The sequence below is a fragment of the Myotis nattereri genome, assembly GCF_964212035.1.
Source record: "Myotis nattereri genome assembly, chromosome: 3".
Lineage (NCBI taxonomy): Eukaryota > Metazoa > Chordata > Mammalia > Chiroptera > Vespertilionidae > Myotis > Myotis nattereri.
Window position 1 is genome coordinate 124,743,740 of NC_138077.1, and position 22,657 is coordinate 124,766,396.

The 22,657-nt window shown below is 45.1% G+C and overlaps 1 protein-coding gene across 1 annotated transcript in view; it reads left to right on the forward strand.

Annotated features, from left to right (window-relative positions):
* Positions 1-9,270, forward strand: part of CDYL (chromodomain Y like) — a 246,996-nt gene extending 237,726 nt beyond the window's left edge. The window contains exons 6-7 of the mRNA XM_081086223.1: positions 6,045-6,188; positions 7,636-9,270. Coding sequence (XP_080942349.1) covers positions 6,045-6,188; positions 7,636-7,794 — 303 coding nt within the window. The 3' untranslated portion in view covers positions 7,795-9,270. The remainder of the gene's footprint in view (positions 1-6,044; positions 6,189-7,635) is intronic.
* The last annotated feature ends 13,387 nt before the right edge of the window (positions 9,271-22,657 follow it).

Genomic DNA, 22,657 nt, shown 5'->3' on the forward strand with positions numbered 1-22,657 from the left:
CATACTGCGGGTCATCCCAGTGCTCCTAGGACTGGCAGCTTCTGCAGGTGTTGACTGTGACTCCGCCAGAGGACCCACTCCCACACCTCCTTTGCTGGGAGGAGGCTATTCTGGTCTGGCGTTGTGTTCTGTGACACCCCATGAGCCTCAGAGTGAGGTCGCCTGAGGACTTGCAGGCAGGAAAGCAAACCCACACCCACAGTAAGCATCTGTTCCTGTACCAAGCATGTCAAACTTGCGGCCAACGGGCCACATGCCTCGTTTAAAGAAATGTGGCATGCGGCCCCCTGGCTGCGAGTTTGACATGCTTGCTGTAAACAGTCAATTTATGCCTGGCTGGCTAATTGTCTCAGGAATGATGCCAAGCAGGTAGCTTGGCACTGGTGTCTGCTACTAGAAGGCTTGATGTCCAGCCACAACAGTAGCTGAGCCAGCCTTGATAAGTCAGAGCCTGTGCTGTTGAGCTCCAGCACCGGCGTGGCCAGACAACCGGCACTGGCTAGTGTCACCTTTCTTACGTAGTTTAGTTCCTCTTCGTGGTGGGTGCTCTCTGGTGGACACTGGCGTGCCAGCAGTCTATGCCCTTCCCCAGTCACATATCTATATGCCTCTACCCTAGACATCTGTGTCCCCAGTTTTCCAGGACCCTGGCCAGCCAGCCAGACTGTTCACCACTACCCTACTCACTCTGGATTCTAACCCTGATGAAGTTCTGTTACACCAGATGAATGACCAGGCATATCCCCCATTTCAGAGCATCCCCCTCCCATGTTCTTTTGAGCCAGGCCACCCATAAACCAAGCTTGTTCGCAGGGAATCCCCCATTCAGCCATGGATGTTAACTGAGGGGGGGCACTGGTACAGCAGTGGTGTGTGACTTGTGGGTTTGGGCCACCCGCTTATGCATCTCGCCTATGCTCTCTGGTGTTTGTGCCTGTTCCCAGCTGTGCACCTGCCACTGGCCCTGGCTGACCCTTAGACCTTGATGGGCCTGATAGCTCAGCATATGATGGACATTTCACTTGGTGTCCATGGCTAGGTGTTCTTTCTCTACCAGGGCCTGGTGTGCACACTAGAACTGTTTTTTAAAAGGTATATACTTCTCTGCTAGAAGGCATGGCCTTGCTCCAGAGCCCCAGGGACCTGCATTGAGATCATCTCTCTGACATTGCCATAAGCTCCTCATGGCATCTTGTCCTACCCTCTCCACTGTCGGCTACAGCGGTTCTGGCATTTCAGCTTCACTTGGCCTGGACCCTTATTACTTTCTCCATACTTTAGAAGCCATCCCAGCAGCAAGACCACACAGCCTCTCCTGGGGCACTTGCCAGCATGTTAAGTCTTGTAGTTCAGGAAAGCTCCCCTGTCCAACCCGGTGGTTTACCCCCTGGTCAAGAAGAACACTCAGAATTCAGTCCCTTGTCTTCCCCCAGCTCCACCAGCACTTTCTAGCTCTTGTCATGCAGCTCTTCTGGGCAATAGGTGAGTTACAGGCCTGATGGCCAAGAGAGGGGATGTGCAGGGCTTAAGGGAAGTGATGCAGTCCTATAAAGAGAGATTTCTGCATTGTCTTCAAACAAGGGGGCAGCACCTGTTCTGAATGGAGATGAGTGGGCCGTTTATGTGGGCTCAGAGGAGTCTAGGGTTCAGAGTTTGGGGGCATCCACCCAGAAGTCCCCATACCAAGTTTACCCTCCCTCTTTTTCCTCACATAGCCAAACAGACCTTCTGTGTGTGGCTGATCAACCTTGCCTGGAGCTTGGCCACTCTGATAAGTCCTGGGTCTGGATGTGGGTCACAACTCTCTCTGCCATCTTGCTATCCGGGAATCCCTCAGTGTCAGTGGCAACTAGCAGTTACTGTCCCATTACCTGTGAGAAGGTCTTCATTGCCAGCCAGCTAGGGAGCAATAAATCCTTTTCATACCGCTTCCACTCCCACCTGGCACAAGGTAGTTCTATGGAAGCAGAGGTCAGGTGACTATGGCAAGCAGGACATGGATTAGGTATCAACCTCTGGCGAGGCAGAGAGGAAACGGGGTAGGGTGGAGGGCAAAGGTGAGCTGTGGTGCAGTTCGGATGATGCCCTAGCTGAGCCCATGGTAGACTCTGGGGCATATGTGGCCATCACAGTTGTTCCAGGTACCCTCACCACACCCATTGGATGCAGCAGCCCCAAGATGGGCCTGCCCCTGGGAGAGGCTGCCTGCAGAGCTCTCGCAGGGAGTTGCCTGCTGATAGTGCTCCTGGCCAGTGGCTCTGAGTGACATATCAGTGTTCACCTCAAGTTGTCTCCATTTTTTTTATGGGGAAAGTATTAAACTTGACATTTGAACACATTTTGGGCAAAGGTAGCTTGGAAGTGGAGCCCTTGGGCCAAATGCTGCTAAGGGGTAGCGGTCTTGGGTCCACAGAGCTCAGAAAAATTCATAAGTAGCTTGAAGGTAGTACAAAGTGAATGCCTACTCCTGACTCCCTCACCTTTGACCCCGCTGGACAAGTCTTGAAAGTCATTATTGTTTGCTTCTCCTGTGACCTCCCGGTGTAACCTGAGCAGCAGTTTCCAGCCAGGGCGGTTTGCCTCATCCTCCAGTCCTAGAGGGCATGAGGCAATGTCTAGGAACTTGGTGTCACAACAGAGGAGATGTAGTTTTTCCTACAACTCACAGGACGTCCTCCACACTAAAGTGTCTTTACCCGGCCAGAGTATCTTCATGCCCAGGTTGAGAAATCCTGCTCTAAATAAAGCTGAAGCAAAGAGCCTAAACGGCACACAGTGTAAGTTCTGCACTTTTTTTGGAGTAGTTGACTAAAACCCCTACACAAAACATGAGTGAACATTGATGAGGTGAGTTGTATTGTGACAACTCTTGTTGAAAGTGACTGCTACCCAAATGGTACAGTTCCTTTCATGAGCTCTTAGTGTATGTGATTTCAGGAGCCTGAGGCAAGCCTAGAACAAGTTTGGTTTTCCCCACTTGCTATGTGAAAAACTGCAGGACGACAGCTAAAGGGATCATATTATCAGGATAAGAAGAACATGCAGGTAAACAAGCTGGGAAAACTACCTTTTTCTGTAGTACCTGCTGCAGGGAGAGAGATCTTGGAGCCAGGCTGTAGTCACAGCTATGCAGGTAGCTCTACAGTGAGTCCTCCTTGGGCCCAGTGAACATTCGTGGATTGCCCACGCTGAGCCAGACACTGCAAAGCCCGGTCCTGTCTCAAGGACCACCCCTGTGAGCCTTTACACTCAGGAAAGTGTTGGGCCCTGTGACTGACAGCTGAGGAGCCTCCGTTGAGGGAACCACAAAGATGACAACACGCCCATTTGTAAACCTGGCAGCTCTTGGCTCTGAGAGCCTTGCCCTGAGTTTGCAGTGAGGAGCTCCCCTTTGAGGAGGTTAGAGACTGGTCCGAGGGAGTAAGTGGCAGAACCACTGCCAAACTATGCCTCCTTGAGATTTGAAGCTTCCTGGTTCCTCCCACCCAAGCCCGTCAGGTTTTCTTACCATACTTCTTAATGTGATCTTTTTGGCTAAACTTGAACAGGAAGCAGTCAACCTGTAAGACACTTATCTATTCAAAGAGCAAGCCTTAAATCCAGTCATGGCTAACACACCAGGAAAATTTTAACTAATGTATTATTCCTGGCTCAGTTGACCAGGATGGTGAAGAAACACACCACTCTAGTGTACCTATTTTGGCCAGATCGGCAAAAACATTTTAGTTTGTGTGCCAAGATGAGAAAGGTTGAAAATAGCTGTACTAGAGTACGACATGCCATATCCCATGTGACCTATACTGCAACTCAATACTTTCTTATCCTTTGGCATTTATCATTTGTCTGCATAGCTACACTATAACTTTTTTAAAACAGTTGGACAATTTTGACCACATTGAGTCAATTTTTAAAACTATTGGAAATGGAGTGTATAAGAACATATCCATTCAACTTATGTATATTTAATCCTACTAATCTTACCAAGGGAATTTTTCCTAATGGTTTTACTTGATAAGTATATTTTAAACCAACTCACCACCTGTATTTTGGTGAGAAAGCATTTAACAACCTTGAGTTAGTCCCAACATTCAGTCCTTTGGGTAGATTCAGAAATGTCCTGCACATCCATTGACAGCCAGTGGGGAGCTAGTGGGCTCTCGCTCACTGGAGGAGAGGATGGTTCTGATGGGCTGTTGGCCCCAGCTGCCTGTCTTCAAGCCTGAGAGAATCAAGGAAAGGGAATGAAAGACCAGGAGAGAATAGTAGTAGGGCAGTAAATTGGCCTCCAGTGGGCAAAACATACTTTCAAAATGACTGGGAGGACAGAGAGGCCTCCTGGAGGTGCTGGAGAAGAAATGCAGGAAGGATGCCTTGCTCTTTGTCACTCCCACTGCCCATATGCACTCAGGCCAGCGAGGTCCTTTGTGTTTCCTACCCAAACTAAGACCCTGTAGTTCAGGTTGGTCCTGCAAACATACTTCAAACTAACCCAAGTGATTTAGTTGTGTTGTTGTCTTTACAGTATGTTGAGAGTAAAAGAAATGCATACAAGGAATGGAAAATTCTCTGTCCATAGAGCACTTCTCAGTAAGTCATTTCATCAAGAACTGTTTTCCTTCAGAAGAACGATCTTAACAGCTAACAATAAAATTAAGTCAGATTTTTAAATCCATTGTTTATTTTAGACCTTTCTACTGAGAGGAGGCTGTTCGGGGGTTTTGTAGAACATCTTCAGGCTCTTCAAACACTCATGGCTTTGTCCAAGACTTAGACAAATCATGCTCCTCTTGGGGACAAAAGTGAGTCCTGCGTGTTAAGAACCTTGCAGTCCTTCTGAAGACCCTGTTCTACAGCTGCTTTGCATCTCTGTCGATATTGAAATGGGTGATGAATCAGCAGCACATTTGCTCTGCCAGCTCTGGTGTGCATACTCTAAACCAGCGGTCACCAACCTTTCAGACCTCGTGGCCCACCGGTTGTGACCGCTGCTCTAAACTGTGCATTTCACGTGCAGTTGGCCATCGAGGTGCCTTTATAGAAGGTACACAGGTACTGTCAACTGAGAGAGACACTTAATACTTTGAGGTCTTTTCATAACAATGATTTTGCTTCTTTTGGAAAAGAAAGACACTGACCAAAAGTCTATTTTACCTGAGCTCAGAAGCTCTTTGTGACCACCAGAATCTTCAGGAAGGTTAACCATGCAAGATAGGAAATTGTGACATTAGAATCGTGCAGTTTCTTTGTCAGATAGATATTCTCCTCTTTTCTCCTTACTTCAGCATCTGTGAGCCTATCATTAGAGTGATAATGAAATTCATGCAAATTTGTGATGAGACCTTAAAAGTGCTGTAGAATCCAGGACAAAGTTAAAGCCAGTTTCATACACACACACACACACACACACACACACACACACGCACACACACAACCAAGTGTTCACTCCCTCCATTGAGTCATGCGTATAGTCAGACCTTCCTAGGCAGTGGTCGTTTAGGGTATTTCTCAGTCCTGGTCGTCTCCTCCCAGGTATCCCCCTGCAGGACCTCCCCGCCTGCATGTGCTCACGTCCCTAAAATTGCAAATGTTCTAGCTTTGCTTGGGCCTCATTTTCCCAGGAAACTGTTTTGTGTTTTAAATTAGTGCATACATTGGGAGGAGGAGGCAGGCAGAGAGGGACATGCCAGTGACTTCAAATTAACTAACAGATCTTCTCTAATTTAGATTTCTTGGCTATCTATTTGATCCTGTATTACATCATAAAATAAGCCTTTTACATTCATTTTTTTGAAAACCCACTGACCGGTATGTTGCTTCCTGCCCGCGTCGTGGACTGTGCCTTGCTGGGTTTCTGCTCAGTGCACAGGCTCTAGAGAGGGTTGGTTGCAGCCCTGGAGGGTGTGCAAGGGGTCCCAGCCCAGGCCGTTCAAACACCCATCCTCAGTGTGAATTTTTAAGGGATGAGTTACTGGGTTGGGTCTTTTCTGCCTGCCTCCCCATCACATTTCATATTTCATATCAGTGTCAACTCTTCTTCCTTTCAGGCAAATGAAATGTTGCTCAGTGGCCGTAAGCTGACAGCGCAGGAGGCGTGTGGCAAGGGCCTGGTCTCGCAGGTGTTCTGGCCTGGGACCTTCACCCAAGAGGTCATGGTTCGCATTAAGGAGCTTGCCTCGTGTAATCCAGTTGTACGTCAAATTTGTTCTCTTAAGTGTGTGACTTTTTGTGTGTTTTTTGCCGTGACCTTTTCCTCCAGAGAGATCAGACTTTTCACAGTATTTCCCTGAGCGCTCCCTGCACAGCCACCTTCATGGAAAATACTGACGGGAGCCGTAATGGATGCCAGTGCTTCAGTCTGCTTACCCTGTCCTCCCTTTGCAAATGCCCAAGAATTAAAGGAAAGCATTTCAATCTCAAGTTTAGTAACTTAAAACTGCCCTATATCCCTGGCCAAAAGGTTGTGGGTTTGATTCCAAGTCAGGGCAAGTACAGGAAGGCAACCAATTGATGTTTCTCTCTCCCTCCCTCTGCTGTCTCCCTCTCGAAGATCAATAAGCATGCCCTCGGGTGAGGATTATTTTTTTTAATCCTGTAAAGTCTGCCAGAAAACAACATTTATATAGCTCTTCCCTAAGTTTTGTCTATTGTACTGGATAATCTTTTAACAAAATTGCACTTGCCAAATCATAAAGTGAAATGTTATTTGATGTTAATTGATCTAACTTCCCTCTAAGCCAGTGATTTTCAACCAGTGTGCCACAAGAATTTTTAAAACGTGCAGTACCTGACTATTAGGGGCACTGATCTCTTTGCCCTTAAAATAAAAAAATGAGAACAGCCAGCACAATAGCTGTCCAGTGTGAATTAAAATTATACTTTTTTTTTTTTGTCAGATCAGCAAAATGTAATCTTTTTTGGTGTGCCACCGGTGGAATTTTATAGTTTATGTTTGCCATGAGATGAAAAAGGTTGGAAACTGCTGCTCTAAGCTATCCCAAACATGAACAGCCCTCATTATTAAAATTAAATTTTAGTTTAAAAATCCCCTCAACAGACATTCTCCCCGTTTCCCTGGAGCACCAGAGTTAGGAGTGGGCTCATGCAGCACAGCAGGGTGGGCCACGGCTGGTCTTGGCGTCGGGAAGAGGCAGGGAGTAGCAGACAGTTCAGCTCGCTTTTGAAATAGCTTGACAACCGTTTTGACCTTGAGAATGTGTCTGATACCTAGTGTAAAATAGACTTTGTACATATATTAGGCCTGGTGTATATTGTGAGAAACGTCTGGGAGCTTTTTTTTTTTTCTTATACTTTATTGATTTTTTTTACAGAGAGGAAGGGAGAACGATAGAGAGTTAGAAACATCCATCAGAGAGAAACATCGATCAGCTGCCTCCTGCACACTCCCTACTGGGGATGTGCTTGCAACCAAGGTACATGCCCTTGACCGGAATCGAACCTGGGATCCTTCAATCCACAGGCCGATGCTTTATCCACTGAGCCAAACCGGTTAGGCTGGTAGCTTTTTTTTTGATAGGTCATTACTCAAGTTTGATAATTATTCACACAAACTTGGGGTGCAGTGGAGCCAGTGCTTGCAGACACACACCTGCTAACTAACTGTGTTGTTTGGTCCAGGTGCTGGAGGAATCCAAAGCCCTTGTACGCTGCAACATGAAGACAGAGTTGGAGCAGGCCAATGAGAGAGAGTGTGAAGTGCTGAAGAAGATCTGGGGCTCCGCCCAAGGGATGGACTCCATGCTGAAATACTTGCAGAGGAAGATCGATGAGTTTTGATTGGCAGGCTGCCTGCTGATGACACTGGAATTGAAGAGCAGGACATCTGTGGCTCCAAGGTGCCTGAATCCATCCTCACAGCCTGAAACATGTTCACTCTTAGCTCACGCTTGGAAGCAGGACTTGAAACATCCAAGCTATTTATTATCAAGGAGTTTTTAAGTACTGTAACTTTAAAATAAATAATTACAAAGCTCCTTTGTCCAAACATCATTATTTTATACTTAATATTCAGACAAGTATGAGAGTGTAATGGTGAGCACTAGATTGCTCGTTGCAGCTCTAATTTCTGCTATCTTTGGCTTGTACTGTATAAAGAAGAAAGTGTGTTTTGCTGGTTTGGGGTTGCAGGGAAAGTCTGGGATAATGTTTGTTTTCCTTATTTTTTCCTTCTAGAACAGACTCTAAAGAGGCACTAGAAAGCCTCATCTCCCCTGCCCCAAATAGAGATATAGAAGGATCTGAGATGTGCTTTTTTCTCCAAGAAGGCACAGATAACTCAGATGAAAAGTCCAAATCAAAAGTAAGACTTACCTTTTAGGATATTTCTGATGAAAAATCCACTGATGAATGTGCCCCCACACTAAAGTACACTTAGGATTTATGCTGAAAAAAAATCAGTTGCTTTTTCCTTCTCTTTTAATATATCTGGTTCTCACCCAGTTAACATGGAGAAACCACTGTCTCTGGAAGGAAGCTTGTTTTGCAGTCCTAGTGACTCACGGAACAGCCTAAGTGTGGTATCTAAGCTATTAGTTAGCCTTAGTGGGGTTTAAATAGTGTCTTTGACCCTTTTGAAAAAATAACTGCAATGCTTCTTGTTGCTGGGTGAGAAATGCTACTTTATATACAATTTTGGTTTTCTATGTGCAGATATGATTGCTGTATTACACCAAAAAAAGTATTTTTATGTTTATAAACTGTATTTTTTAGTTTCACTTAGAATATATTTTATTTAATAAGTTAAAATTCTTTTGGCACACTATTAAATGCAGAAACTCCTTTTTAAGTAAAAGAACTACCTTATATTCGATGTTTAATGTTCTTGGTCTTCGGGTTCATGTCTACACAATACACTGAGTACAGTGTGGTGTCCAAGAGTGCCCTACGTATACAGACATGCGCACTGCTCTCAGGAGTGGGGCCGATTCCTGATTACAGAGGCCTGCCATTAGGCAGGCTTCTGCGCTTGCAATCATATTGAATGTATGAAGAGTGAAATAAAATCAAAACCTTATTTTTGTACAGTTTTAAATTTTATACTAGAACTGACCGCCTCCTGGCTGCGTGGAGAGCTGTACAGTGTATAAACCTGCCTTTACCTGGGATTGGTTGGTGCAGTATTTTTGCATCTGTGGGACCTACTTTTTTGTTCAGTAGTTTGAAATATATATAAACTGTACAATCTGTAAAGTTTTTATAGAATAAATATTCAGCTGTGAAAACTGGTTAAATAAAACTAATATTTCTTAACACATTTAAAATGTTTCTCAAAATTCTTCACTTCTGAAGTTTCTCAATGAATGTATTTTTGTGAAATAGGAGCATAAAACATTTGTACAGTATAAAGAGTGCCGAATCACTGTGTAACTACTCCTAGGGAGGAACTAGAAAATGGCCCGTGTCCTCCCAGGTCACATCCACATCCCCCTCCCCAGGTTGCCATTTTCATTTCCTGAAATTTGTGTCACTCATCCTGTTGCTTCTTTTTCAAAGATGCATATTTTTAGCATATATTAACTAGTTCTGCATATTTAGAATTATATTGTATCCCATATAAGCTCCTGTGATTTATATCTTTGATTCAGTATTAAGAGACTTTTCTATTTGTACAGAAAGTTATAATTTATGGCTTCTTTACCCAAACCTACAGCATAGATATTTCCATTCCTGTTCTAGATAAAGAACCTGAGGTGTGACATACTCACCCCAGATCATGTGGGTAACTGGTCAGAGGTAGGACCAGCCTTCCAGCCCAGTTCAGTGTGGCAAAACCTACATTCTGACGACTCCCCTGTAATGTTTGTCTCTTAGAATTTACAAATAGGGAACTGATTCAGGAGGCTCATGCTCAGTCTTGGTGAGGGTGACAGAAAGTGTAGCCTCTCATATTGGTGAAAGTCTAAATTAGTTGAACTTTAGAAGAGAATTTGATAGTAACTGTCAAAATAAGTATTAAAAACCTAGACCCAGTAAGTCCTATTTATAAGAATTCATCTTAGTGAGTGAATTCTTGCAGAAAGTAAGAATAAAGATACATATACAATTAAACTCATCTCAGGATTGTTCCTACTAGAAGAAAGTTGGAAACAGCATACTGTGTTCATCAGTAAGGTTTGTTAAATAATTGTGCTACAGCCACACTGCTGTGGGAAAGGAATGAAGTCTTTATAAAATCTTAGGTGGAACAGCATACCAAAAACACCCATTGTATGCTTTTTTTTAACTTTTCAAAATATACTTTAATTCATTTCAGAGAGGAAGGGAGAGGGAGAGAAACATCAGTAATGAGAGAGAATCACTGATCGGCCACCTCCCACATGCCCCCTACTGGGGATCGAGCCCACAACCAAGGCACGTGCCTGACTGGGAATCGAACCACGACCTCCTGGTTCATAGATCAACACAGCCACTGAGCCACACCAGCCAGGCCTATTGTATGCTTTTAAAAGGTTAAAAAACCATATTCTGTTCTGTTTATCAAGTCCTTTCCCCTAGTGCTTCCCAGCCCCTGGGGTGAAACACTACTCAGCCCCTCGGAAGTTGAGGTAGAGGTGGGTACTACTGCCCACTAGGGCTTCGACCAGGGCTGTCCCCTTCTTGCCTTGATTCCTCAGCTGTGTGGCAGTACCAGCAGCCAGCACTTACCCTGCCTGAGCGCCAAGTACTAGACTGAGCACTGCTAGCTCGTGTGATTTTTTTTTTTTAGTATACTGTTTTTAGAGAATATTTATTGATGTAATATATTTTTAATAATATATAATCATACAATGGGAGCTGTCAAATCTTTTGGTAGCTGACTTCATTTCTGACATCCCTTGCAAGAAGACTGAAGAAATCAAAAGACCTTGAACTTTGAGATCTTTGCGGGAACTCCATGCCTACAATGTAAAGGGAGAGAAGTGCGGGGCGAGCACCTGGCAAGGGCTGCTCACGTGGCTCCTCTTGGCCCCTGTTACTTGGTCAAGAGTGAACAAGGGTTCACTTGGGGTTTTTTACCCCAAGTCTCTGGTTAAAGCAGGAGCCCAGAGGGGCATGGGCCAGCCTTGACCAACTCCCCTTTGGCCGCATCACAGGCTCCAACCCACCCATGCATGACCTCTTCATTTACATTAGCATGAACACATGTTACATCTCCAAGGGAAGGGAAATGTGTGCCTTGCAGTTGAATTGGTACCTACCAAGTAGTGACGTGAGAGGAACAGCCTGGGACACGGCTCCGTCAGCCTGTCGGTCTGGCCCTCAGGAAGCTCAGTCTCATCTGCTTCTCCCAAATTCCAGGCCAGCTAGCCCATCCGGTGGCCTCTTACTGACCTTACTGTCTTGTAACCAGCATTCCCCAGCCCATGCCCTTCCTGTCCTAAAGTGCACTCTAATGGCCTCCAGGACATGCCAGGGGGAATCTACCCTCCCTCCACAAGAAGGCAGATTCTGGGCAGGGGAGAACAGTCCTCGGAGGAACCTTCGGCCCTTCAGTAAAGCCCAGATCGAGGGGGAGAGGGTCTGTGGCATTGCATGCACCTCTTTATACAAGAGGTAATGGGCCCAGAGGGGTCAGGTGATCTTCCCATCATACAGCCTTGTATGTGGCCTGGCATTCAGGAGTAGCTACTAGCTACTGCTTCATACTCCACTGCTCTGGGTGCCTGCTTTCCTCAACAACTTGACAACTTTACTTGCCAAAATCAGAATGAGGCAAAAACTGACTATGGCAAGTGTCCAGTGATGGGTGTCGAACGTTACACATTAGAATTACCTGGATTGCTTAGCACACGAAACCAATTAACTCATGACCTCCACACTGAGATCCAAGTATCTAGGGTATTTGACCAGGGCAAGTAGCTTGACTTGTCTGTGACCAGCACTGGGAATGGACAGGAGGATGGCCTGGAAAGCCCAGTCTATTCTGGCCCCCACAGCCTGTGGTTCTATGGGCAGAAGTGGAGCAGTTGGACACGGTGGTTTGAGGCTATTTGGCGACTTAGGATTTAGTACTTTTTTCAAGTGAGGCTGGACCTACCAGAGGATTTTGGCAATCTACAAACTATTTCTGCATCTGTAGGAGCTGGCATGTATTAAGCTCTTAATACATACGAACATTTAGAAACAAACACCCTCACTGCTTGGTCACAGGGGAAGGGCTATATTCCAGGAACTCCTCCCTATCCTATGGGAACATTCCTACAGTGTCTGAAGACACAGATAAATACTGCTTTGAGAGATGGGGGAAACCAAGATGGCAGCATAGCTTAACGCCAGAGTTTGCTGCCTCGAACAACCACTTCAAAAATACAACTAAAAGACAGAACGGACATCATCCAGACCCACAGGAAGACTGGCTGAGTGGAAGTTCTACAACTAGGAGGAAAGAGAATAGCATACCGAGACTCAGAGGAGGCGCAGTGCTGAAGTCAAATACTAAGGTGCGCAGTGCATGCAGAGCGGGCTGGCGGCTGAGGGTGCGGTTGTCTGTTTCAATCGGGAGGGAGTCTCAGGCTCTGAGCTCCAGATCCGGGTGAGTCTCTAGGGACCCAGACTCAAAAGGGAGAATCGGGACTGTCTGGCTTCGGTCGGAACTCGAAGGCAGCTTTCTCTCCGAGGTTTGCAGTGGTTGCTGGGACTCTGAGAGGCAGAGCCCCTGGGGACGGGACTGAGAGCAGCCATAACTGCTCGCTTCGCCCACCCTGTAGATCCCCCGGGACCTGCCCCGCCCAAGCCCTGCACAGAGGCACTTGCCGGATAGCCTCAGGCAAAGGCTAGATTAGCACCACCCTAGAGATCCAGCACAGAAGTTCTCCCACTGCAGACACAGCTGATTCTCATAGCCAGTTGGCCTGGAGGTCAAATCCCCTCCAGTATTACCTACAACAATCAAGGCTTAACTACAACAAGAATGCGCACAAAGACCACAAGGGGGTGCACCAAGAAAGCATAAAAAATGTGGAGACACAGAACCTAGCTGGAGAACTTGACTAGAGAACCTGGCTAGGCTGCTGATTAACTGAATGCTGTCTCCATGCCATTTCTTCTTCGCCGACTCCGTCCACACCTTTGGGAACCCCTGGACCTGCTGGGGTTGGACCCCAACATCACCCCAACTTTACTGGGCACATGTGTATCTTCTCTTTGTTGGATCCCTTCCCCCAGCATTTCTGCAAGGAATAAAGGCTGGTGGTTCCCTGGGTAATGCAAAGCTGCAGCTTCCTGACATGCCCATATGACATGCCTATAATGTCTGGCCTTCTCCTTTGCTCCAATTCTATCCTATCTAATAATAGACAAACAGGATAATTGACTGTACCTTCGATAAGCCTCCTATTGGCTAATCAGCTCGATATGCAAATTAACTGCCAACAAAAATCAAAGATGGCGGTTAATTTGCATACGTAGGCTCCAAGCGGCGGAGCAAAGACTGAAGGCGAGCCGGAGCAGCGAAGATGGAAGATGGAAGGCGGCTCTCACCAGGGCTGCAAAGACGGAGGACAGAAGGCGGCTCCGGTCAGGGCCGTAAAGATGGAGGATAGAAGGCGGCTCTGGCCAGAGCGAAGGCCTGGGTCCCGGGTGCCGGAGGAAAACCGGTGCCTGCAGCCAGGAGAAGGGAAGGCCTATTGCACGAATCTCTTTGTGCAACAGGCCTCTAGTGTATATATAAAAGGCTAATATGCAAAGTGTCCCCTCTGGAGTTCTACTGGGAGACTGGGAGTTTGATCACTTGCTATGATGTGCGCTGACCACCAGGGTGTGGCCCGGAATGAAGGAAGGCCCCGGCCAGCAGCTGGAAGGCCCTGATCAGCCCTGATCGCTGGCCAGGCCTAGGGACCCCCCTACCGGTGTATGAATTTCATGCACCAGGCCTCTGGTTATTAATAACTAGCCAATTATAGCAGTATCAATTACAATAGAAGTTACCAATCACAGAGAAATTCTTTAATCCTTCCCAACAAAAACATCCCTTTCCCATGTATCATATATTATTATTTATTGGAGTAGATAAAATAGATCGGGTTTTGGTGAATTTAGAATTTCATAAAGTGAGGGCATAACCATTTACTTCTTTGATTTCCATGACTGACAATGAGATGAGTTTCCTATGTACTGTTATTTTTTAATACGATCCATTTACTTCCCAGTGGAAGTACCTGAATGTTATTAAGAATAGTTCCTATGCCAGCCAGTTAAACTATTGAGAGTTTTAGTTAAGATTTAGCAAGGGTGCCTGAGCTAATAAAATTAAATGTCACACTGGTTGGTGTGGCTCAGTTGGTTGAGCATCATCCCATGCATCAAAAGGTTGCAGGTCTGATTCCCAGTCAGGGTACATGCTCTGATTGTGGGCTCGATCCCCAGAAGGGATGTGCAGGAGGCACCCGATAGATATTTCTCTCTCACATAGATATTTCTCTTTCTTTTTCTCTCTCTCTCTCTCTAAAAAAAGAAAAAGAAAAAGAAAACATTTTTTAAAGTGCCTAAACAAAAGGCTCAATCATTTAAAAAATAAATAAAATAAAATACAAAAAAAAAAAGTGGAGACAAAGAAACATGACCGAAATAGAGGATATAGAGCTCAAACCCGCACTTTTAAAGTCTTTCAATAATTTTCTAGAAACTGCCGATAAACTTAATGAGATCTACAAGAAATCTAATGAGACCCTCGATGTTGTGATAAAAAACCAACTAGAAATTAAGCATACACTGACTGAAATAAAGAATATTATACAGACACCCAACAGCAGACCAGAGGAGCGCAAGAATCAAGTCAAAGATTTGAAATGCGAAGAAGCAAAAAACACCCAACCGGAGAAGCAAAATGAAAAAAGAATCCGAAAATACGAAGATAGGGTAAGGAGCCTCTGAGACAGCTTCAAGCGTACCAACATCAGAATTATAGGGGTGCCAGAAGATTAGAGAGAGCAAGATACTGAAAACCTATTTGAAGAAATAATGACAGAAAACTTCCCCCACCTGGTGAAAGAAATAGACTTACAAGTCCAGGAAGCGCAGAGAACCCCAAACAAAAGGAATCCAAAGAGGACCACACCAAGACACATCAGAATTAAAATGCCAAGAGCAAAAGACAAAGAGAGAATCTTAAAAGCAGCAAGAGAAAGAAACCCAGTTACTTACAAGGGAATACCCATACGACTGTCAGCTGATTTCTCAACAGAAACTTTGCAGGCCAGAAGGGAATGGCAAGAAATATTCAAAGTGATGAATACCAAGAACCTACAACCAAGATTACTTTATCCAGCAAAGCTATCATTCAGAATTGAAGGTCAGATAAAGAGCTTCACAGATAAGGAAAAGCTAAAGGAGTTCATCACCACCAAACCAGTATTATATGAAATGCTGAAAGGTATCCTTTAAGAAGAGGAAGAGGAAGAAAAAGGTAAAAATACAAATTATGAACAACAAATATGCATCTATGAACAAGTGAATCTAAGAATCAAGTGAATAAATAATCTGATGAACAGAATGAACTGGTGATTATAATAGAATCAGGGACATAGAAAGGGAATGGACTGACTATTCTTGGGGGAAAAGGGGTGTGGGAGATGCGGGAAGAGACTGGACAAAAATCATGCACCTATGGATGAGGACAGTGGGTGGGGAGTGAGGGTGGAGGGTGGGGTGGGAACTGGGAGGAGGGGAGTTATGGGGGAAAAAAGAGGAACAAATGTAATAATCTGAACAATAAAGATTTTTTAATATATTTTTTATTGATTAAGATATTACATATGTGTCCTTATCCCCACGTTACCCCCTACCCCCCCCTCCCCGGCTCATGCTCTCACCCCCCCCCCCCCCCCCCGTTGTCCGTGTCCATTGGTTAGGCCTATATGCTTGCATATAAGTCCTTTGGTTGATCTTTCCCCCATACCCCCACCCTCCCCTACCTTCCCTCCAAGGCCCGACAGTCCAATCAATGCCACTCCGTTTCTGGATCAGTCCTTGTTCATCAGTTTATGTTGTTCATTATATTCCACACATGAGTGAGATCATGTGGTATGATCCGCTCTCTAGTTCCATCCATGCTTTGGCAAATGGTAAGAGTTCCTTTTTCTTCTTCCTCTTCTTAAAGAATACCTTTCAGCATTTCATATAATGCTGGTTTGGTGATAATGAACTCCCTTAGCTTTTTCTTATCTGTGAAGCTCTTTATCTGACCTTCTATTCTGAATGATAGCTTTGCTGGATAAAGTAATCTTGGTTGTAGGTTCTTGGTATTCATCACTTTGAATATTTCTTGCCACTCTCTTCTGGCCTGCATGGTTTCTGTTGAGAAATCAGCTGACAGTCGTATGGGTACTCCCTTGTAGGTAACTGACTGTCTTTCTCTTGCTGCTTTTAAGATTCTCTCTTTGTCTTTTGCTCTTGGCATTTTAATTCTGATGTGTCTTGGTGTGGTCCTCTTTGGATTCCTTTTGTTTGGGGTTCTCTGCGCTTCCTGGACCTGTAAGTCTATTTCTTTCACCAGGTGGGGGAAGTTTTCTGTCATTATTTCTTCAAATAGGTTTTCAGTATCTTGCTCTCTCTAATCTTCTGGCACCCCTATAATTCTGATGTTGGTACGCTTGAAGTTGTCCCAGAGGCTCCTTACACTATCTTCATATTTTTGGAATCGTTTTTTTTTTTTTTCTTTTTCGGTTGGGTATTTTTTATTTCTTTGTATTTCAAATCTTTGACTTGATTCTTGGGATCCTCTTGTCTGCTGTTATTATTCTTTATTTCAGTCAGTGTATGCTTAATTTCTAGTTGGTCCTTTTTCATATCCTCGAGGGTCTCACTAGATTTCTTGAGGGTCTCACTAAATTTATCGGCGGTTTCCATAAAATTCTTGAAAAACCTTATAAACGTGGTTTTGAACAATATATCCAGTCGTTTGCTTTCCTCCATTTCTGTCATTTGTGACCTGTTTCTTTGTCTCCGCATTTTTTTATGCTTCCCTGTGTTGGTAGAGTTGTTTTGTGTGCTAGGTGTCCTGTACGGCCCAGTGGCTCAGCCTCCCCAATTACCTGAGGTGGACACTCTTGGTGCACCCCCTTGTGGGCTTTGTGCACAGTCTTGTTGTAGTTATGGCTTGATTTTTGTAAAATCACTGGGAGGAATTGACCTCCAGGCCAATTGGCAGTGAGAAATGGCTGTGTCTGCAGTGGGAGAACTTCTGTGCTGAAGACACCCTTCTGGGGCAAAACTTGCTTCAGTGGGGCTTTGGTGCTCACTGAGTCTGCCCCCTGGGTGTGTCCCTTATGGATCTGAGGAGTTGTAATCTGGATGGTCCCCCTCTGACCACTGGGTACACTGGCTCTTGGAGGTTACCCAGTTGGAGCTATGAAGAGAACTGCAGATTCCCCTTCCTTTTTTGGAGTTTGGAGGTGCCCAGATGAGGCCCAGCTGTGAAGCAATGCAAGCTGCTGTGGGGCCTTGTGCCTTTTCTTGGAAGTTCTGGGTGTGTCTGGCCCAGCTGCAACTTGTTAGGTAATTTTCAGATTGCAAATGGCCAGGGCATTCATATGCAAAAGCCTCTGCCACAGCCTAGGTGGGGCGGGGTCTCAGGGAATCAAAGGACGGAGCAAGGAGCTATGGCGGATTCTCAGCCCTGCCCTAAGGGGCCTCTCGTCTCAGTGTCCCGGTAATTGCTGCAAGCACCTCTGAGGGAAAGCTGCCCTCGAGTTCCGAGTTCTGCCCGCTGCCAGACAGTCCAGTTTCTCCCCGTATGAGTCCTGGGTCTCCAGAGACTTCCTGCAACCGGAGTTCAGAGCAGTCGGGAGCTTGTGACTCCCTCCCAATTCAAAAAGACAGCCACGTCCTCAGGTACCAGCCCCTTTCCGCGCGCTAGCCTCCGTACCTCTGCACTTTACTTCCGCAGCTCCTGACCCTCAATGTGCTTTTCTCTTTCCTTCTAGTTTTAGATTTTCCACTCCGCCAGCCTTCCTGTAAGTTCTGGATGATGTTCGTTTTGTCTTTTTATTTTGTTTTGAAGTTGTTGTAGGAGGCAGCAATTTCCCGGTGTTTCCCTATGCCGCCATCTTAGTTTTCTCCTGAACAGTAAAGATTTAATTTAAAAAAAAAAATACTGCTTTGGTGAAAATGGCATTGTATAATTTGAACGGTGGTTTAAAAGTTACTTTTTTGGTGTGATAAAAGAAATTCAAATATCACCCATATGGAACATTCTGGGGGGGGGGGGGACTAGATACCAGATATACAATGAAATGGAACACTTCAACAACACTATAAACCTAACACACACCTATAGAACCCTCAACCCAACAGCAGAATACATATTCTCAAGTGCACATGAACATTTCCCTATATAGACCATATGTTAGGCAATAAAACAAGTCTCAGTGAATTTAAAAGGATTGAAATCATAAAATATATGTCCAACTGCAATGGAAAAAAATTATTTACAACAGAAATTTAGGAAATTAAAAAATGTAGAAATTAAACACATTTCTAAACAGCAAAAAAGACACCTTTACAAGGGAAATTAGAAAATAGAGATGAATGAAAAAATTTTTAAAAAACAATAAATTATGTAACATAACACTATCTTTAAAAGGAAAAATAAATAGATACCAGTCAATCTAGTCTCCCAGCTTAAGAAACTAGAAAAAGGAACCAGGCCAGTGTGACTCAGTGGTTGAGCATCGACCTATGAACCAGGAGGTCTGCGTTCAATTCCCGGGCTGGGCACAAGCCCAGGTTGTGGGCTTGATCATCCCCAGTAGGGGGTGTGCAGGAAGCAGCCATTCAATGATTCTCATCATTGATTATTTCCATCTCTCTCCCTTTCCCTTTCTGAAATCAATAAAAATATTTTTTTTAAGAAAAGAGAGCAGACTAAACCCACAGCAAACAGAAGGAAGGAAATAAAGATTAGACTAGAAACAAGTGAAATGGAGAATATAAACACAGGGAAAATCAAAAGTTAGCTCTTTGAAAAGATGAACTAGACTGCCCAAGGAAAAGGGAATACTTAAATTACTAAAATCAGGACTGAAAGGAGAAAGTACCACCAACCTTATAGAAGTAAAGAATTCTAAGAGAATATTATGAGCATTTGCATACCAACAAATTAGATAAACTATATGAGATGAACTAATTCTTTGAAAGACAAAAATTGCTGAAACTGACACAAGAAGAAATAGAAAAACTGAATACACCAACAAGTAAAGAGGTTGAATCAGTCATCAAAAAACTTGGCACAAAGAAAAGCTCAGAACAGATGGCTTCACTCGTGAGTTCTCATGAGTTCTAGAAAATGCTTAAAAAGAAAATACTAATCCTTCACAAGTGCTTCCAAGAGAAAGAAATACTTTTTAACCTATTCTATGAGGCCAATGTTACCCTATTACCAAAACCACACAAAGACATCATAAGAAAAGAAAACAGACCCTGGCCGGTGTGTCAGTGATTGGAGTGTCCACCTGTGCACCAAAGGGTCTCAGGTTCGATTTCCAATCAAGGGCATGTACCTGGGTTTCAGGTTCAGTCCCTTGCTCTGGTTGAGGCCCATGGGAGAGGCAACCAATCGATGTGTCTCTCTCACATTGACATTTCTCTCTCTGTCTCTCCCTCCATCCTTCCCTTCCACTCTCTCTAAAAATCAGTGGGGAAAAAATATCAGTGAGGATTAACAACAAAAAAGAAAAACCTGTAAATCAATATCCCTTATTAATATAGATGGTAACAATGGTACCACATAAAAATTATACACCATGACCAAGTGGGATTTAACCCAGGAATGAAAGTTTGGTTCAACATACAAAAATCAATACAATACACCACATTGATAAAGGATGAAACCTCAACATTATCTCAGTAAATGCGGTGGGGGGGGGGGGCGGCATTTGAAAAATCCAACATCCTCACACTTAACAAACTAGGATTAGAAAGGAATTTCCTCAAGTTGATAAAGGCCATCTATGAAAAGCCCACAGCTAACATCATACTTAATGATGCTATTGAAAGCTTTCACCTTAAAATCAGAAACAAGACAAAGGTGTTTGCTCTTACCACTCCATTCAACATTGTTCTGAAAGTTCTAGCCAGGACAATTAGACAAGAAAACAAATGAATATTATTCAGCCATAAAAAAAGAATGAAATCTTGCCACTTGCGCTACCATGTATGAACCTTGAGAGCATTATGATAAGTTAAATAAGCCAGAGAAAGACAAATGATCTCACTTATATGTGGAATTGAAAACCAAACCAAACATCAAGCTCATAGATACAGAGAATAAATTGGTAGTTGCCAGGGGCTAGGATGGGGAAGTGAGATGAACAGGAGTGGCAGCAAAGGGGACAAAATGGGTGAAGGGTGTGAAGAGGTACAAACTTCCAGTTATGAAATAAGTCATGGGAATGTAATATGCTGAGAGAGTAGATCTTAAAAGTTCTCATCACAAGAAAAAATTTGTAACTATGTATGGTGATGGATACTAATTAGATTTATTGTAGTGATCGTTTCACAATATATACAAACTAGAGGCCTGGGGTATGAAATTCGTGCATGGGGTGGGGGTGTCCCTCAGCCCAGCCTGCACCCTCTTCAATCTGGGGCCTCTTGAGCAATGTCCAACTGCTCTCTCACAATCCAGGACTGCTGGCTCCCAGCTGCTTGCCTGCCTGCCTGCCTGATCACCTCCTAACCACTCCCGTCAGTCTGATCGATGCCTAACTGCTCCCCTTTCAGCCTGATTGCCCCTAACTTCCCTCCCCTGCTGGCCTTGTCACCCCTAACTTCCCTCCCCTGCAGGTCTGGTCACTCCCAACTGCCCTCCCCTGCTGGCCCAGTCACCCCTAACTTCCCACCCTTGCTGGCCTGGTTGCCCCTAACTGCCCTCCCTGCCAGCCTGGTCACCCCCAACTGCCCTCCCCTGCAGGCCTGGTTGCCCCCAACTGCCCTCACCTGCAGGCCTGGTCACCCCCAACTGCCCTCCCCTGCTGGCCTGGTCCCCCCAACTGCCCTCCCCTGCTGGCCTGGTCCCCCCCAACTGCCCTCCCCTGCCAGCCCAGTCACCCCTAACTGCCCTCCCTTGCAGACCTGGTCCCTCCCAACTGCCCTCCCCTGCAGGCCTGATTGCCCACAACTGCTCTCCCTTGCTGTCCATCTTGTGGTGGCCATCTTTGACCACATGGGGGCAGCCATCTTTTGTGTTGGAGTGATGGTCAATTTGCATATTACCTCTTTATTATATAGGATATAGACAGTTACTGACTTATGAAGCTATGACTTACTCCTTTTTAAAATTTTACGATGGTGTGAAAGCAAAATGCATTCAGTAGAACCTGAACTTTAAATTCTGAATTTTGATCTTTTCCGGGGCTAGCAAAAATACATGTTACTCTCTTGTGATGCTGGCAGTGAGCCACAGCTTGTGGTCAGTGACACTGTCACCAAGGTAAACAACTGACAGCCTACAGTGTACAGTAGACCCTTTAACAACTTGGGGTTTAGGGCCACTGACCCCCATGCAGTCAAGAATCTGCATATAACAGGAGAAACCAAGATGGCGGCACAGGTTAACACTGGAGATTGCTGCCTCAAACAACCACTTCAGAGATATAACTAAAGGACAGAACGGACATCATCCAGAACCACAGGAAGGATGGCTGAGTGGAAATTCTACAAGTAGGAGGAAAGAGAATATCATACCCAGACTCAGAGGAGGCGCAGTGCTGAAGTGAAATACTCAGGTGCGGAGTGTGTGCGCGGAGCGGGCTGGTGGCAAGGGCGCGGTTGTTGTTTTCAATCGGGAGGGAGTTTCAGACTCTGAGCTCCAGATCCAGGCGAGTCTCTAGGGACCCAAACTCAAACGGGAGAAGCGGGACTGTCTGGCTTTGGTCGGAACTCGAAGGCAGCTTTCTCTCCGAGGTTTGCAGCGGTTGCTGGGACTCTGAGAGGCAGAGCACCTAGGGACGGAACTGAGAGCAGCCATAACTGCTTGCTCCGCCCGCCCTGTAGATCCCCGGGGACCCGCCCCGCCCAAGCCCTGCGCAGAGCCATTTGCCGGATAGCCTCAGGCAAATGCTAGATTAGCACCGCCCTAGAGATCCAGCACAGAAGCTCTCCCACTGCAGACACAGCTGACTCTCATAGCCAGTTAGCCTGGAGGTCAAATCACCCCTGGTATTGCCGACAACAATCAAGGCTTAATTACAACAAGACTGCGCACAAAGACCACTAGGGGGTGCACCAAGAAAAGATAAGAAATGCGGAGACAAAGAAACAGGACGCAAATGTCAGAAATGGAAGATATAGAGCTCAAAACCACACTTTTAAGGTCTCTCAGGAACTGTCTAGAAGCTGCCGATAAACTTAGTAAGGCCCTCGAAAAGACTGGTGAGACCGCCGATAAATGTAGTGAGATCCTCAAGAAATCTAATGAGACCCTCGATGTTGTGATAAAGAACCAACTAGAAATTAAGCATACACTGACTGAAATAAAGAATATTATACAGACACCCAACAGCAGACCAGAGGAGCGCAAGAATCAAGTCAAAGATTCAAAACACAAAGAAGCAAAAAACACCCAACTGGAAAAGCAAAATGAAAAAAGAATCCGAAAATACAAAGATAGTGTAAGGAGCCTCTGGGACAGCTTCAAGCGTACCAACATCAGAATTATAGGGGT